This window comes from Theropithecus gelada, chromosome 13 (assembly GCF_003255815.1).
Source record: "Theropithecus gelada isolate Dixy chromosome 13, Tgel_1.0, whole genome shotgun sequence".
Lineage (NCBI taxonomy): Eukaryota > Metazoa > Chordata > Mammalia > Primates > Cercopithecidae > Theropithecus > Theropithecus gelada.
Window position 1 is genome coordinate 75,668,800 of NC_037681.1, and position 16,120 is coordinate 75,684,919.

General features: G+C 43.3%; 2 protein-coding genes across 14 annotated transcripts in view; one reads left to right on the top strand and one right to left on the bottom strand.

Annotated features, from left to right (window-relative positions):
- EML6 (echinoderm microtubule associated protein like 6) overlaps nt 1–8,932 on the top strand; it is a 253,859-nt gene extending 244,927 nt beyond the window's left edge. The window contains exons 37-43 of one of the 2 annotated variants that reach the window (XM_025353930.1): nt 217–389; nt 1,119–1,281; nt 3,965–4,068; nt 5,062–5,215; nt 5,602–5,702; nt 6,983–7,786; nt 8,654–8,929. In XM_025353930.1, coding sequence (XP_025209715.1) covers nt 217–389; nt 1,119–1,281; nt 3,965–4,068; nt 5,062–5,215; nt 5,602–5,702; nt 6,983–7,007 — 720 coding nt within the window. In that variant the 3' untranslated portion in view covers nt 7,008–7,786; nt 8,654–8,929. Of the gene's footprint in view, nt 1–216; nt 390–1,118; nt 1,282–3,964; nt 4,069–5,061; nt 5,216–5,601; nt 5,703–6,982 lie in introns of both variants that reach the window. The other variant, XM_025353931.1, reaches the window with a different exon arrangement.
- Nucleotides 8,933–9,090: 158 nt separating this feature from the next.
- RTN4 (reticulon 4) overlaps nt 9,091–16,120 on the bottom strand; it is a 179,172-nt gene continuing 172,142 nt past the window's right edge. For all 12 annotated transcript variants that reach the window (XM_025354529.1, XM_025354528.1, XM_025354524.1 and 9 more), the window contains 4 exons: nt 11,582–11,651; nt 10,698–10,744; nt 10,444–10,502; nt 9,091–10,076 (listed from right to left, as the gene is read on the bottom strand). In XM_025354529.1, coding sequence (XP_025210314.1) covers nt 10,034–10,076; nt 10,444–10,502; nt 10,698–10,744; nt 11,582–11,651 — 219 coding nt within the window. In that variant the 3' untranslated portion in view covers nt 9,091–10,033. The remainder of the gene's footprint in view (nt 10,077–10,443; nt 10,503–10,697; nt 10,745–11,581; nt 11,652–16,120) is intronic.

Consider the following 16,120-nt stretch of genomic DNA (forward strand, 5'->3'; position numbering starts at 1 on the left):
GCCACAGCCCTAAAACTTGTTGTCCCCCAAGCTGCTCTAATCAAAACATACAGCCCACCTCAGTTATTCAGGGACATTTACTCTAAGAAGTAAGAGATTTGGTGGCCTGCAGTGGCTGCAAAGTCAGCCTGACTTCTCTGGCCTGGTGCACGATGTCTCCTGGAGACCAGCCGAGGGGGCCAAGGGCTCAGGTGACTTTCCTTTGCATCAATGCAGAAGCTGTTAAATAAGGTGAGCCTGGGCCATGCAGCCAGGTGTGCGGCCTACAGCCCTGACGGGGAGATGGTGGCCATTGGCATGAAGAATGGAGAGTTTGTCATCTTGTTGGTGAACAGCCTGAAAGTTTGGGGGAAAAAAAGGGACCGGAAATCTGCTATCCAAGATATCAGGTACCTAAGTGGGTGGTCTGGGCGTGGAGGAGAAAGGCAAGCATTCTGCTTACCAGTGGTTCCCATTCCGGCCACGGCTGGAATAAAGAACTCAGCTGTGAGCGAGTCACTTTCAACAAGTCACCTATGAAAGAATACCTTCTCCCGGCCGGGCGTGGTGGCTCAAGCCTGTAATCCTAGCACTTTGGGAGGCCGAGACGGGCGGATCACGAGGTCAGAAGATCGAGACCATCCTGGCTGACACGGTGAAACCCCGTCTCTACTAAAAAATACAAAAAACTAGCCGGGCAAGGTGGCGGGCGCCTGTAGTCCCAGCTACTCGGGAGGCTGAGGCAGGAGAATGGCGTAAACCCGGGAGGCGGAGCTTGCAGTGAGCTGAGATCCGGCCACTGCACTCCAGCCCGGGCGACAGAGCCAGACTCCGTCTCAAAAAAAAAAAAAAAAAAAAGAAAGAATACCTTCTCCCACGCTCGCTCTCAGACAAGGCTTTGCTAATTTCCATATAAGTGTGGTTAAAATTACTTGTAAATGTCATTCTACCATATTTCCCGGGGATTCGATCCAGATAAATGGTTGAATTCTATAGAATGCCAGGAGAGGTGACCACATGTGAGTCACAAGGCGGCTCTTATTTCCTTTGGGCCTGGAAGGCCTGTCAGAGCAGCCTTCATGCCTGCCAGCCCCAAACAGCCCTCCTCATGGACCCTGCTCTTGGATTGCTTTTTCTAGAATCAGCCCAGACAACCGATTCTTAGCCGTTGGTTCTTCTGAACACACAGTCGACTTCTATGACCTCACTCAGGGCACAAATCTGAACCGCATTGGCTACTGCAAAGATATTCCAAGCTTTGTCATTCAGATGGATTTTTCTGCAGATGGCAAATACATTCAGGTATGCTTAGGGTTTACTGATATCTGGGGCAACGAATAATAACAGCAATAATAACAATGGCCTATATTAATCGAGTCCTTACTGTGTGCCAGGCAATGTGCTCACTCTTCATCAGAACTCCTTAAGTAGTTACTTTTTTCATGTTTTGTAAATGTAGAAACAGAGACTTAGAGAATTTAAAATAGTGAAGAGTAAGAAAAGCAGGAAACACAAGCCCTAATCATCTTTAATTTGCCCCTCACCGTCTCACGTGTCTGCCTGAAGAAACCATCAAACAGGCTTTGTGTGAGCAACATAGCTGTTTATTTCACCTGGGTGCAGGTGGACTGAGTCCGAAAAGAAAGTCAGCAAAGGGTGGTGGATTATCATTAGTTCTTACAGGTTTTGGGATAGGTGGTGGGGTTAAGAGCAATGTTTTGGGGGATAGGGGTGGATCTCACAAAGTACATTCTCAAGGGTGGGGAGAATTACAAAGAAACTTCTTAAGGGTGGGGGAGATTATAAAGAACCATCTTAAGGATGGAGGAGATTACAAAGTACATTGATCAGTTAGGGTGGGGCAGAAACAAATCACAATGGTGGAATGTCATCAGTTAAGGCTATTTTCACTTCTGTGGATCTTCAGTTGCTTCAGGCCATCTGGATGTATACGTGCCAGTCACTGGAGTTATGATGGCTTAGCTTGGGCTCAGAGGCCTGACACCACCTCCTCTTCAGAGTTTCCTGATTTCTAGTTTTCTGGGCTACACCTAAGCCTTGTGCCACTTCTGGTATTTATTGATGTCATTTCCAAACTCTACTGGGTAGAATGGCCCCTCCATATGTGGGCCGTGGACTCCAGCCAGTGGGCCTGGAGTGAAAGCTCATCCCTGGGTCCCAGGGCAGCTGACCAGTGGAAGGGAGGGAGAGGGGTCCACTGCTGGGACTGACCCCTGAAAACAGAATGATTTCTCCAGCACTCAACAAATCTGCATTTGTGAGCTGTCCTGGAGCTGGATATTCACTGCAAAAGGAGAGAGGATGTATTTATTCATTGAACTATTTGCTGAACCAGGCACTATGCTAGACTTTTAGATGGACAAAAGGAGACTGGTCCGGTAACCATCCAAGGGGTTCACCTTGCCCGCTGCCTAGACAGAGCCAATTTCTCAAGACAGGGAAATTGCAATAGAGAAAGAGTAATTCACACAGAGCTGGCTGTGCGGGAGACCGGAGTTTTATTACTCAAATTGGTCTCCCTGACCATTCCGGGAGCGGAGTTTTTAAGGATAATTTGGTGGGTGGGGGGAAGCCAGTGAACCTGGAGTGCTGATTGATCAGAGACGAAATCATAGGGAGTTGGAGCTGTCTTCCTGCACTGAGTCAGTTCCTGGGTGGGGGGCCACAAAATCAGATGAGCCACTTTATGGATCTGGGTGGGGCCAGCTGATCCATCAAGTGCAGGGTCTGCAAAATGTCTCAAGCACTGAATTTACGAGCAGTTTGAGGGTCAGAATCTTGTAGCCTCCAGCTGCATGACTCCTAAACCATAATTTCTAATCTTTTGGCTGATGTTAGTCCTACAAAGGCAATCTAGTTCCCAGGCAAGGAGGTCTGCTTTGGGAAAGGGCTACTACCATCTTTGTTTAAACCATAAACTATGAACTCTCCCATAGTTCAGCCTAAGTCCAGGAATGAACAAGGTCAGCTTGTAGGTTGGAAGCAAGATGGAGCCAGTTAAGTTAGATCTCTTTCACTGTCTCAGTCATAATTTTGCAAAGGCAGTTTCAGTCCCTGTTTCCTGGAGCTTGCTCTGTAACAGAGAAGACAAGCACTGAACAATCACAAAATATAAATACAATTACAAACTGTGATTATGTGCCAAGAAGGAAAAGTACAGCATTCTGGGGGGCATGTAACAAGGTGCTGAATTTAGATGCACTTCCTCTCAGCAAGCGATATTTCAGCTGAGGTCTGCAGGGTGTGTAGGCGTTAGCCAGCAGAGAGGTGGGAACACTGTTCCAGTCCATCTGCATGAAAGGCCCGAGGCAGGAAAGAGCTCAGCTTCCCAGCTCATTCCAGGAGAAGCACTGCAGGGACAGAGGAGGCTGAAGAGGAAGGCAGCAGCCATTCACTGCAACTGTCCTTGATGGTAGGAAAAGTGGTCTGTTTCCCTTAGAAGATTCCCAGAGCACCAAGGGTCAGGTTCTAGACACCTCAGAGATCACCTGTACCAGCTGCTGGTGTGAGAAACCTGCCTTACCTCTGTACCAAAGGTTCTTGGTTTCCTGAGAACTGGGATTGCTGTGTATCAGAAACACCTGGCGGCTTTGTTACAGCCGGCATTGCTGGGCCCCACCCTTTCTGTGTCTGGGTAGGTTTGGGGTGGGGCCCAATAATTTGCATTTCTAACAGGTTTCTAGACGCGGCTGAGGTTGCTGGTCAGGAACCACACTCAAGAGAATTGCTGCCTTAGGACTCTGGAAAATAGCGAGAAAATGGATGAGAAGAAAGATGGGGAAATGGCCTGCTGGTGTTGCCGTGGGCTGGCCATAGGCTTTGCAGCCTGGAGCTGAGCTTGGGTTTGGAGAAAAGCCCTCGGGATGCAGAGGCTGGGCCAGTGTTCTGGGAAACAGTGCACCCAAAGGCAGTCTGTGGAACTGAGAAAGAACGTTGATGAACATGGCTTCTCTTCTGCCTACAGGTGTCAACAGGTGCCTATAAGCGCCAGGTGCATGAGGTCCCCCTGGGGAAGCAGGTAACTGAAGCCATGGTCATTGAGAAGATCACCTGGGCCTCCTGGACAAGGTGACTGACTGGAAGAAAAAACCTGAGGAAAAGGTCACAAGAGAATCTCTTGTCTCAGGCTCAGCCTCCAAGTTTGTGCACGATCTGGAGAAGCTGAGAAATGGAGTTGTCTTTTCTTTTGGGGGTGAGGGTGGGAGGCTTCTTGGCACTAGTGTAAGACACTGGCTTTGATCTGACCTAGGTTTTTGAAATGCAAAGTCCCTCTTTTTGTGTAATTTCTCCTACAAGTCTCCAACCCCTTCCATCAAGTTCAACAGGAAACCATCTGCCGTCTCTTGGCCAATCCTAGTGCACAGTGAGGTCTCCAATCACCAGGGGAAGGGAGTAGGAGGGCCAGACCCCTGCTTAGCAGGATGAGAAACAATGGCTAATTCATGGGAAAAGAGGCCATTTAGCCTGTGAGTTGAAAGGAACCCCTGCTGTTCTCCCCAACACACACATATTCAAGGGGACCATAGGGAACAGGGAGAGAATCAAAGATGGGGGTAACTTGTTTTTGGAGTGTAGGGGACTGAGGCAGAGGGGGAACAGTAAGAGCTGGCACAAATGTACAGAGGGGAAGAAGACAGATGCTTTCACGCCAGGAGGGCCACATGGCTGTACGGAATTACATAAAATAGCACCAGGGACCAGTTTCATGGAGTACAATTTTTTCCAGAGACCCAAGTCGGTGGTGGGGTTTCAGGATGAAACTGTTCCACCTCGAGGAGCTTGCAACCTAGATCCCTCGCATGCTCAGTTCACACTAGGGTTCGCGGTTCCTATGAGACTCTAATGCAACGGCAGATCTGACAGGAGGTGGAGCCACCACTGCTCAGTTCCTGCCCTGCGGCCGGTTCCTAACAGGCCATGGACCAGTCCCGGTCCGCGGCCTGGCTTTTGGGGACCCCTGATGTTAAACATCCCTCTCTTCCTTATCCCTGGGAGGTGATGACTGACTGCAAGAAACCTTTGCACGTGACTTCCTTCTAACCCTCCTTTCTGTTGGAACAGTGTCCTGGGAGATGAAGTCATTGGAATCTGGCCACGAAATGCAGACAAAGCTGATGTCAACTGCGCATGTGTGACCCACGCTGGCCTGAACATTGTCACAGGAGATGACTTTGGGCTGGTGAAGCTCTTTGATTTTCCGTGCACAGAGAAATTTGTGAGTCTTCCTCAGAGTAACCTTTCTGCAGGTTCTCTGTTTTGCCGTCTGCAAGAGATAGGGGCCACATCTAGATGAACCTCTGGGAGACACAGAGAAACCCTGTCCCAGTACTGTGGAAATATGGCAATGACTTTTTCACCTCCTGGAGGGGCAGTCCTGGAAGCCAGAAGGGAGGATGGAGGGTGGATTAAATGGCCGGAAGTGGGGCAAGGATGAGAGGCAGGAAAGTCAGCCAAAGCCTGGCTAATAGATGAGTCCAGACCAAATGGGAGTCCCCAGTGAAGGAAGGTTCTGGGAGCAGGGGATTTGAGTGCTGGAAGGAGTCTGTGGTTGCTGAGAGGAGCCAGAGTCTCTTAACTGTCTCCATTCACTTTTGCTCACAGGCCAAACATAAGCGATACTTTGGTCACTCGGCTCACGTGACAAACATCCGTTTCTCTTATGATGACAAGTATGTGGTCAGCACTGGAGGAGACGACTGCAGGTACTAACCTAACGGACCCAGTTCTTACTCCCCAGGCCTGGCCAGCTCTCCCTCCCCATCTCAGGCGTGCTGTGAGTCAGCCTCTCCCAGGGGCATGGGGAGGGCTGATGTTGGGCTAATAAACAGGAAATTCCATGAGTCCTCATGAAGGCAAGTACTTTCCAAGATAAGGCATTTACTCTTTGGTGACTGTCAACCCAATGGTTGTGACTGGAGCTGTCCTGGGATGGCGTGGGCATGTGATAGCTACTCTGGGCACTGCTGGGGGACAGGGACAGGTGGCTGAGACCTGAGACGGCTGATTGGAGTAGGAGCTCTTGGCAGCCCACGGGCTGTTGTGCACAATCAGGTTAGAATGGAAATTCATCCATAGAACTCCCAGCTGATCACCAGTGTTGGGAATTTATTTATTTATAGTATAGAGGAACAGGACTAGGTCATTCTAACTCACTCAGCTTCCCCATTTCTGATGAGCTTCATTGTAGCAGGAATACTGGGTTCTATTCAGCCCAAGCAAAACTCTTGAGGGGATAAAGAAGAAATACATGCATTCTGATACTTCCTAGTGGTCTGAGGTTGTAAGAAAGGCACCTATAAAGAATTTCGTCCCACTTCCCACTCAAAAGCACTGCATATTTCTGATGGCCTGCCTGGGAGCACCCATCTCCAGCCTGCTGTGCTGGCTACTTCTGGCACTTACAGCCCTTGAGATAGGACTGACAGCAGCTCCCTGCAGAGTGCAAACACCCATTCAAAAGCAGCACCAACCAAACTATCAACAAGCTAGGAGTAAGAGACATAAATGAACTGGTCACCCCAATGCACGCTGTGTTTTAATATAAAAGACTTAGAAGTGACCTTAACCATGCAGGGCTTATAGGCCTTTGTAGGCACGGGAGCACGCTGTGACCCCGGCTCTGTGCTAAACACTCGAAAGGGCTCTCTGACTCAAGTGGAGTTGATAAACCTTTTCAATAGTAACAGGAGAGAGTGTGATATCAAAGTGCCAAAAGTCCTCACGGACCAACATTCAGCACAGACATTCAAACTGCTGAAAGAACCAAACAGAACTCAATTGAAAAAACAGACCTTTTTTTAAAAAAAAAAAAAAGCAATAGATCTTAATTTGGTGGCAAGATCCCTGGGTTACCTTTTGAAGTCAAAATGTTCAGTACATCACCTGAGCTTGACTTTTGAGCACTTGGCAAGATTGTTTTTTGCCACTTGACACAAGTATGACGTCCAGCTATGCAAAATGACTGTTTGGTCTGCCTTTTCAGTGTATTTGTGTGGCGATGTCTGTAAATGCCAGAAGCCTCTTATGTTATTGCTGCTGCTGCTGCTACCAGCCAGCAACTGCAGAGGCCACGCTGAGGTGCCTCCTTGCCACCAGCCGTTGGGAAATGCCTACCATGCTGCCCCGGACGCACAAGCTCAAAATGCTGCGGAAGTTACACAGCTGCTCCCATAATCTGGACTCTCCAAAACTGTGATGCCACGAAGGAAGGTCAAGTTGTAAAATGTTAAGACTGCTTGCCTCTGTTCCTGAGACTAAACACTATACATACTGACTACATTGACAAAGAACTCCTATCTGATAATGTAGCCCGCTGACAAATTTTGAAGCCTCGGTTACCTAAACCAATATGTAGCTTTTAATTTGCATCAAAACTTTTACAAAGATGTTTTGCTATTGTTTCTATATACTTCAAGAATGTTCATTTTTACAAATAAGTTGAACAAGACAGCCTAAGTTAGATGCACCGAAGTACTAGAAGTATCGCTAGCCTCTGTTCTCCAATTTAGCTTTCAAAACCAAATGAGCCATGTATAAAGGAGTTGAGAAACTTAATTTTTTAATGTTTCATTTGCAGAGTTTTATATCCATTAAGTGCCTTTGAAAGTTTCCAGTTGTGTGGGCTGCTGTCTCACCTCCCACCAATTTCTCCTTTCTCCATATGGTGCTAAAACTTCAAAGCTGAGGAGGGCTGCAGGACCCTTAGCAGATTCAGCATGTCACCCTTATCCTGTGTTCATGCCAAGGCTTCCTAAATGAAAGACATCAGTTACCTGCTTATGGGAAGGTGAGCAGCAAAGGAACTGAAGTTCGGGACGGGGTAGAATCATGGGTTTTCATTGTGTTTCGTGCCAAACCCACAAAATCCAAAATAGAATTCAAATTAAACAAAGTTCTACTATAAAATGGAAGGGAAAAAAGGCTCTGGAAGGTCCAGGAGAATGAGCTGACTTATCTTGTTAAATCTTAAGATAAATGGGGTAACCCAAGGCTGCACCTTATTGTACCACCCTGAGTGGAGTTGAGGTGACTCCATTGATTGCTTCAGATGAACTATGTAGGTCAAGTCCAGATTCTAAAAAAATTACCTGCAGAACAAATTGTAAACCCAAGGAATAGCTGGTAAATCAAAATTATAAAGTGAGTTAGAATTCCTTGGAGTTGGTTGTATGACAGAATATGACTTGGACAATCTTTACCAGAAGCCATCCGTACGCCCCCTCAGTCACACTTTCCATGTAGCTGACCAGTGACTACAGGATGTGGCTGACAGTGCTCACTGAAAGGAGAGCTGGTGAGGGATTGGTCATTCTGAGCACATAGACGCCTATTAGTCCTTCCGTTCAGTGAACACAAATTCGAGATCTACATTTACTGGCTACTTGCATTTGTCAGTTTAGAGAAAAGGTAAAATGAAGCATTTTCAATTAAAGAATAGACTAACAAACATTTACCACAGAAGTGCTTCAGCATTCTAAATGGATTAGATCACTCATTAAGCTATTTTTATATGCCAATTTACTAATGCCTTACATCAATCCACGAATAGGTTGTTGGGCCCACAGTAGAGTCCCTATGCAGTCCCAATTCTGTTTTCTGTAACCATGTGACTGGTGATGCTGAGTGATAACCATGTCTGCCTATATTGTACTAGACTCTTCATGCTGATCGGATCTTGCATTGAAATAACCACGTGGAAGAACAATAAATTGGTTAGTTATGAAATGTACAACCATACTTAAAGAGCAATAGTGTCCGTGTGTCATGAAAAACTTATTTGTAAACGTTTATATGGTATGATTTTATGTATGTTCATAAATCCTGCACTGTATGATATACGTTAAAATATCGGTGCATGAATTTATTTTCAAAAAGTATAAAACACATCACTTAAACATTTTATGTGTCAAATAAATTTGATTATGTAAACACATTTGTTGACTTTTGTTTCCCAAGTAAACAGCTGCACCATCAGCTGAAAAAACTTTTCTAAAAGCACAAGCTACCATTCACTGGTTGAAGCAAAGTCTACCCACTATGTGCATTTTTAATCTGCAGTTTCGTTTCATGAAATGAAAATACCAAAGTACATTTTAAGTCTATAAGCTTTATTGATACTTTGCTTTTACAGTTCACAATGCATTCCACAGATTTAGTTCAGTACAGCTTAAACCACAATGGTATAAATCTTCATTTTGTAATTTCTTGCATAACAATGTTTGATATTTGCAAACAACATTTTTGGAAGCATTAGATTCAGTCCATAGAGTTGAGTTTGTGACAAAATTAACTACAGGAAGTCTGTGCAATGAAATTTATGTTGGAGTTCTATGTGTGTGGCATTTCATGTTGAAAACAGATGGTAGTGCTCCTAGAAATGTATTTTCTTTTTCTAGCTTATGTGCTTTGGAACTATACATGTATAACCAATGACTCTGAAATACCAAGCACTGTGGGGTGGCTGGAAGGTAAAGGTCTAAGCTTTGTGAAACACTATATATATATAATCTATATTTACTTATCTTGGCAATTAATATAACAGTAAAAGTCACAATACACCTAGAACATACCAGAAAAGCAAGATTTTCCATTCCTGCTTTACTGGTGTGATCTCGTCTAAACATTTCATTTCAGAAAATCTGCATCAATCTACACGGACCATACACAGTGCACAAACTGAAAAGGGCTTTTTTTTCTAACTCCACCATCTCTGCAACTTGCCAAGATGCAGCAAGACTACCTGCAACAAAGTAAAATATACAGGTTTTTTATTCCACCAGTGCCTCAGATAGGAAAAAGATATGATTACGATTTAAATCCATACATAGCAGCTTACAATACTTAGATGATGAACACATGGCAGTCAAGACAGGTAATTTTCCCTCACAACAGTGCATGGCTAAAAATAAAGATCTAACAACGATCTGTGAAACTGCACTGCAATGTCAAGGTTTGTTCTTCCCTGACCCTCCCCCATATACTCAAATGAATACCCCCTTTAAAGATGAACTCCTAGTAATTATTTTGGGTGTTTTCATTCAGCTTTGCGCTTCAATCCAGGGATTTTCGCTTGGATTCTGAAAATGAAAAAGTCAATGTAAATATCAGTTTTGTTTGCTGCTGCTTAACATACCATCTTCGAAGAACCACTTGTATGTTATTCAGCTAACACAAGAAATGAAATCCTTGAAGCTGCCTAATTCTACACTGTAATTTTGCCACCTTGGCCTCATGAATTAGATTTAAACAAAGCCTTAAACACATAATAAACCCAGAAACGAATGGTCCATATGTTAGAAAAACAATCTTTTTTGGCAACTCTGAAATCACACTTAAGGTCTGACAGAGATTCGTTACTCATTATGCCTGCAATACGAAAAAACTGTTCTCACAATCCAGCACACCTTATCCTAGTAAAAACACTGCAGATTTTTAAATACTTACTTAGCCATAGCATCTTTAACATTCTTATTTGCAAGTCCTAGATAATGATCTATCTGTGCCTGAAAGAGAGGTATAAAGGAATTATTACCATTGCTAAAGAATCTTATTAACCACCACTATGTGTCAAACTAAAGGCTTAAGAAACTATCACATTTCTCATTTTTAGAAGACATTGAAAATGGGCACTAATACATTCATAAATCCCATGTAATAGAGTGGGCGCTCTATTCTGAAGTCAGCAGTTAGGAAATTACCTGATGCCGTTCATAAATAACAGGAACACTGAAGAGTGAAATGAGAGCTGAAAAGGGAAATACACAACTTTTCAAAAAGACTGGAATGATTTGGGAGAAATAAACACTCAAAAAACTATGAAACTGGCACCTCAAGATAACCAAGCAGTGTTGCTAATGAATGAATACGAACATAAGGATCTCTGGCTGCACCTGCTGTTGAGGAGCCACTCCAGGAGTGAACGAACGGTGTGAGGCTGTAGTTAGTTATTCACTAGAGCCAAGAACCATTCCTAGCTTCAATTCATATCACAGGTTTCATAAAATACAGGTATCCCTGGTAAGATTGATGACTGCACCATCATATAAGGCCACCCTTTATCTGGTTTGTCACTGTTAGCAGGAGCAGTCTTCAGCACCTAAGGTAGCATTTCAATAAACTGGGAAGCAGTATCACCAACTTATTTAAAGAGAATACAACCTCAAACATTTTTTTTTTTTGAGATGGAGTTTCACTCTTGTTGCCCAAGCTGAAGTGCAATGGTGCGATCTCGGCTCACTGCAACCTCCGCCTCTTGGGCTCAAGTGATTCTCCTGCCTCAGCCTCCTGAGTAGCTGGGATTACAGGCGCACGCCACCACGCCCAGCTAATTTTTTTGTAATTTTAGTAGAAATGGGGTTTCACCATGTTAGCCAGGCTGGTCTCAAACTCCTGGCCTCGGGTGATTCGCCCACCTCGGCCTCCCAAAGTGCTGGGATTACAGGCGTGAGCTACCGCGCCCGGCCCAAACTTTCATCCTCTACTTTTCATACAGTGAGAATATTCCCCACTAAAATGTCTAAGCTCTCCTGGCACACAATCTTTTTTCCCGCAATTTTTCATCCCAATGGCTTTGTAGACTTACCCAAAATCAGTAGCGTCAGACCATTAAACAAGGCACCAACATAGGTAAATACCCACATCAACACTGCAAACTATAAGAAAATAACAGCCCATTATAAACAAAATTCAAGTAAAGTTTCTTAATTATGCTTTCCAAAGCATCCCATCTAAATGCCAACCTACAGAGGCATACAACTTGAAGACTGGGTAAAGTACCATGAACAGCTCACTTTTAAGTCACCAGTCTCAATTATGAATTTCAGAATTCTAAAATAATAGATTTGACCCATTTTCTCTGGACTACACTACCAAGTAGTTGATTCTGCTGAGATCAGAAAATATACCAAGGGTACATCTTACCCCTCCAGCACTAACAGCATTTAGCTTTTAAATGGGAAGACTAGAACGGTAGTATGATAATTGTCTATTAAAATTGATTTCAAAGTACTAACTAGTTGAGTGCTTGAAGATATATGAGCTGAATAATTCACACATTAATATCTCAGACAGCTGATAAGCAATAATTGGGCAAAGAGTACTTATCTGGGAAATTATGTTTCAGGTACCAAAAATACCACCTCCAGCCTTTGAAGGATCAGGCACAAAGTTAGTCTGAATTTTGTTAAACATTGGTCATCATCAGTTCCTTTGCTTTCTAATTCAAGGCCTTCATGTACATGTCTGGCAATCACTCTCACATATTTCGTAGGTAAACAACATGATGCCACCATCTACAGTGATTATTTAGTCTTATATAACAGTATAAATGAAAAGGGGAGTAGTAGAGCACCCCCATTATCTAAAGCAGGGATCAGCAAACTTTCTCTGTGAAGAGCTACAGTAAAATTTCAGGTTTTATGGGCCACATAGGGTTTGTATCTCATATTATACTTTGTTGTTATCTTATAACCCTTTAAAAATGTACACCACCCACTCTTAGCTCCCACACTATACAAAAACAGGCCATGGCCCAAATAAGCAGTGGTTTGCTAACCCTTGATCTAAAGCTTATCTTTCTCCATGTATTAAACGAACTCTGACTGAATGCTTACTGAGCATTAAGGAGTCAAACATTAGTAAGCATACTTGTTACAGCTTAGGAAGACACTTTGGATGACTCTACAAAGCAACAGTTCTACAAATAGCAACACTCTGGTCACCCTAACTGAATTTAACTAATGTTCAAGTCAGTAAATATCAGGCATTCTTAGTATCTATCAATTGAAAAAAAAAATTTAAGCTGTCCTATTCTTAGCAATTGCTATTGGAACCCCTGGTAGAAAGGTTTGAAGGATGACTTCAGTTAGTAAGGCTTTTCTCTCACACAGTTTTACAGACTCCTATTGCTGAAGCTAAATATAACTTTTGCACTTGAGCAAGTTTACTATAGAGCAAGGGAGTTATTTTTATCCATCACTGTCCACAAGTGTAAAGGGAAAAGTGTTGACCTTCCACATTTTAGAAGAAATTGCTTTAGCAACAAAGATGCCCTTAACATGACAGAAGATACTAACAAACACCAACTAAAGTAAGTCCTCATTTGGTCATTACAGTCACTGACAAGGCTTCACTCCAAGTCCACAGGAGAGAAGCCCAAGACTTCACACCTGAGCCACTGAAGGGGCTCGCATGTCACTTGCCTCTTTGAGAACACTTCCTAAAAGCCAGGCTGTTCCGAGGCAAAGAGAAGAACAGAGGGAGGTCTCAAATGTCCTTAGGGCCAGACAGGTGACACACATGTATGTGAGGGGCTGGGAGAGAACTGAGGCACACAGTGATATGCATTCTTCCTCTCAAAGGGGTACTTACAACAGCCCTGCTCCATATGCTGTCACCATGTAAATACTCCAGGCCAGTGTTGCCAGAAATGGACACTTTTGTGTGCTATCACTTAATTTTTAAATGTTGCAGCTATGTTGAGAAAATGGAAACTTCGGGGGCCCAAAACAAAAATAGCGGGTAAGTGTATCCAGGGACACACCATCAGGAGAGAAATGGGTGGCAGCGAGAACTAACCTAGAGAGTAACCATTATTAATGGGAATCCACCACAAATGATGGATTTGTAACACGGCAGGAAGAAGGTCAATAAACACCACTTTAAAGAAGCAAACAGGCTGCTCTCATTTTGGACTTACAAATTCTATGAGTTTCCATGGCAAATACTTTGCAACATTATAGCCAATACTTATTAACTGAAGAGGTCAAAGTTTATCCCTCTTTTGCACAGTAAGGAGACTGGAGGAAGGAGGCCCAAAATGTAATGAAGATCTAACAAATACTTACTGAAAAGGGGTAAGGGCCATGTCTGGTTTATCTTTCTTCCCGGGCAATAAGAGAATTAAATTCACGTGTATCACACACCTGATGAAACAGCTCTGCAGATTTCTGATGTTTCAATTTGGGGAAAGGGGACATCTTTAAGGCAAATGGTGGGAGAGTGCTTACTAAGATCTCGGAAATTACTCCGGCAGTTCTGACCATTTCAAAACTTTTCTGCATTCTCAAACTCTAAACTCTACTTGCCCTTCTGTCTCCTTCAGATTCATTCATTAGTTGATATTGTCTGGACTGTCTCTACATCCCCAGCCCATTTCCTTCTAATTTTTCTGAGAGCTCAAGGAACCTGAAAGGAAGCTGTCAAAATGTGAATGTTAACAGCTGCCTATCTATGAGCGTGAGAGCTAGATTTTGTGTTCTTTTGGGTCAGCTATTTCTGGAGCTCAGGCCGTTTTTTTTTTTTTTTTTTTTGCTTCCCCTCACTTTCAGATTTAAGACTGTATTCTGGAGCATTATAGTTGCCTCAATTACAGGAAAGTAAGACCCTCTGCTGAAAATACCTGGTCTTAGTCCCTTCAAAAGTAAAATTATTAGACAGCTTTTTGGGATTTGAGGTTTCAAAAGACAGGAACCCGCTAAGACGACTCAGAGGCATATTCAATTAGCCCAAAAGCTGAGCCCAGTAGGCACTGTCATATGCTTTTCTTTCATTTTTGGGGGTGGGAAGTGGGGGTAGGGAGGATTTACGGTTTCATGCCACAGATGTTTAAAACAGTGATTTTTGCCATACTATTTGACTAGAAAACTGGTCGCTGCTCACTCTATAAACACTTGAAATCTTTTCTAGGACTTAGAAGTTTGTAGTTAATTGCAAAGGAGCAAAACAAATGGAACATTACACAAGAATTTAAAAGGAGAACTCTGCAGAACATGTCTTATTTTATTCACCGAAGTCAACCACCAGAAAACTTGGACCAGGCACACGGATGCCCATCATTTCACACTGGCGTTTACAAAAGGACGAATGAGCCCTTGAGTTTGGTTATTTCTTTGATCCCATTTTGAAAGGCCAGGCTCCTCCTTCACTGCCCCTTCCAAAAGGCAATAAGCAAGGAAAAGGTTTCACATGCTAGCAAGAGTGGCTCTAAAATTTCAATTTCTGAGGAAGATGGTTTCAAATAGAAATAGTCATAGTTGTAGGCTGGGCATGGTGGTTCACACCTATAATCCCAGCACTTTGGGAGGCCAAGGCAGGCGGATCACCCGAGGTCAGGAGTTTGAGACCAGCCTGGCTAACTTGGCAAAACCCCATCTCTACTAAAAATACAAAAATTAGTTGGGCGTGATGGTGGATGCCTGTAGTCCCAGCTACTTGGGAGGCTGAAGCAGGAGAATCACTTGAACCCGGGAGGCAAAGGCTGCAGTGAGCCAAGATCGCACCACAGCCCTCCAGCCTAGGTGACAAAGTGAGACTCCATCTACACACACACAAAAAAAAAAAAAAAAAAAAAGACCTAGTGATAATTGTGACCCATAATCTAAAAATGTAGATATAAATTTGAGGGCACACAACAGATCTTGCATTATTAAGACAATGAGTTATAGAGATACTTCTTTCAAATTGTTGTTTAAAAACTATTTTGTAAACACAGCTTGATAAAATTATCTTTTCTAAATGACAAAAATTTAGAAATGAGAATTTCTACATTTTCCTGAAATTAAGATGGTTTCCATTTTCCTAGCTATGAATCATATAAAATCAATGTAATTCCAATAAAAAGTTGCTTCCTATAAAGTTTTTTAAACTTATTGTTATTTAAATAAAACATTCATCTAAACTGGAGAGACTGGGGCTATTAGCAAACTTCCCACAAATTTAAAATCTGACTATAAGGCATTAAAATAAATCCTTTTAAACAAGGTAAATACATTTTTCCTTATGCTGAAAAAGTAAAAAAAGAATGGGAATTGGAAAAATACATTTTTTGCTTGCTTTAGGGCTAGAGAATGTAACTTTCCCTACCAGTTTTTGTGGCTGAAAGTCAAAAAGTAATACAGTCCACTCTTAAGGAACTTAAGATTAAGATTTTAATAATTTTTTTTTTTTTTTAAGGAGACAGGGTCTCACTCTGTCACCCTGGCTGGAATGCAGTGGTATGATCATGGCTCACTACATTCTCCACCTCCTGGGCTCACTCAGGAGATCCTCTTGCCTCAGCCTCCCAAGTAGCGGGGACTACAGGCATGCGCTGCCATGGCTGGCTGATTTTCTAGTATCTTTT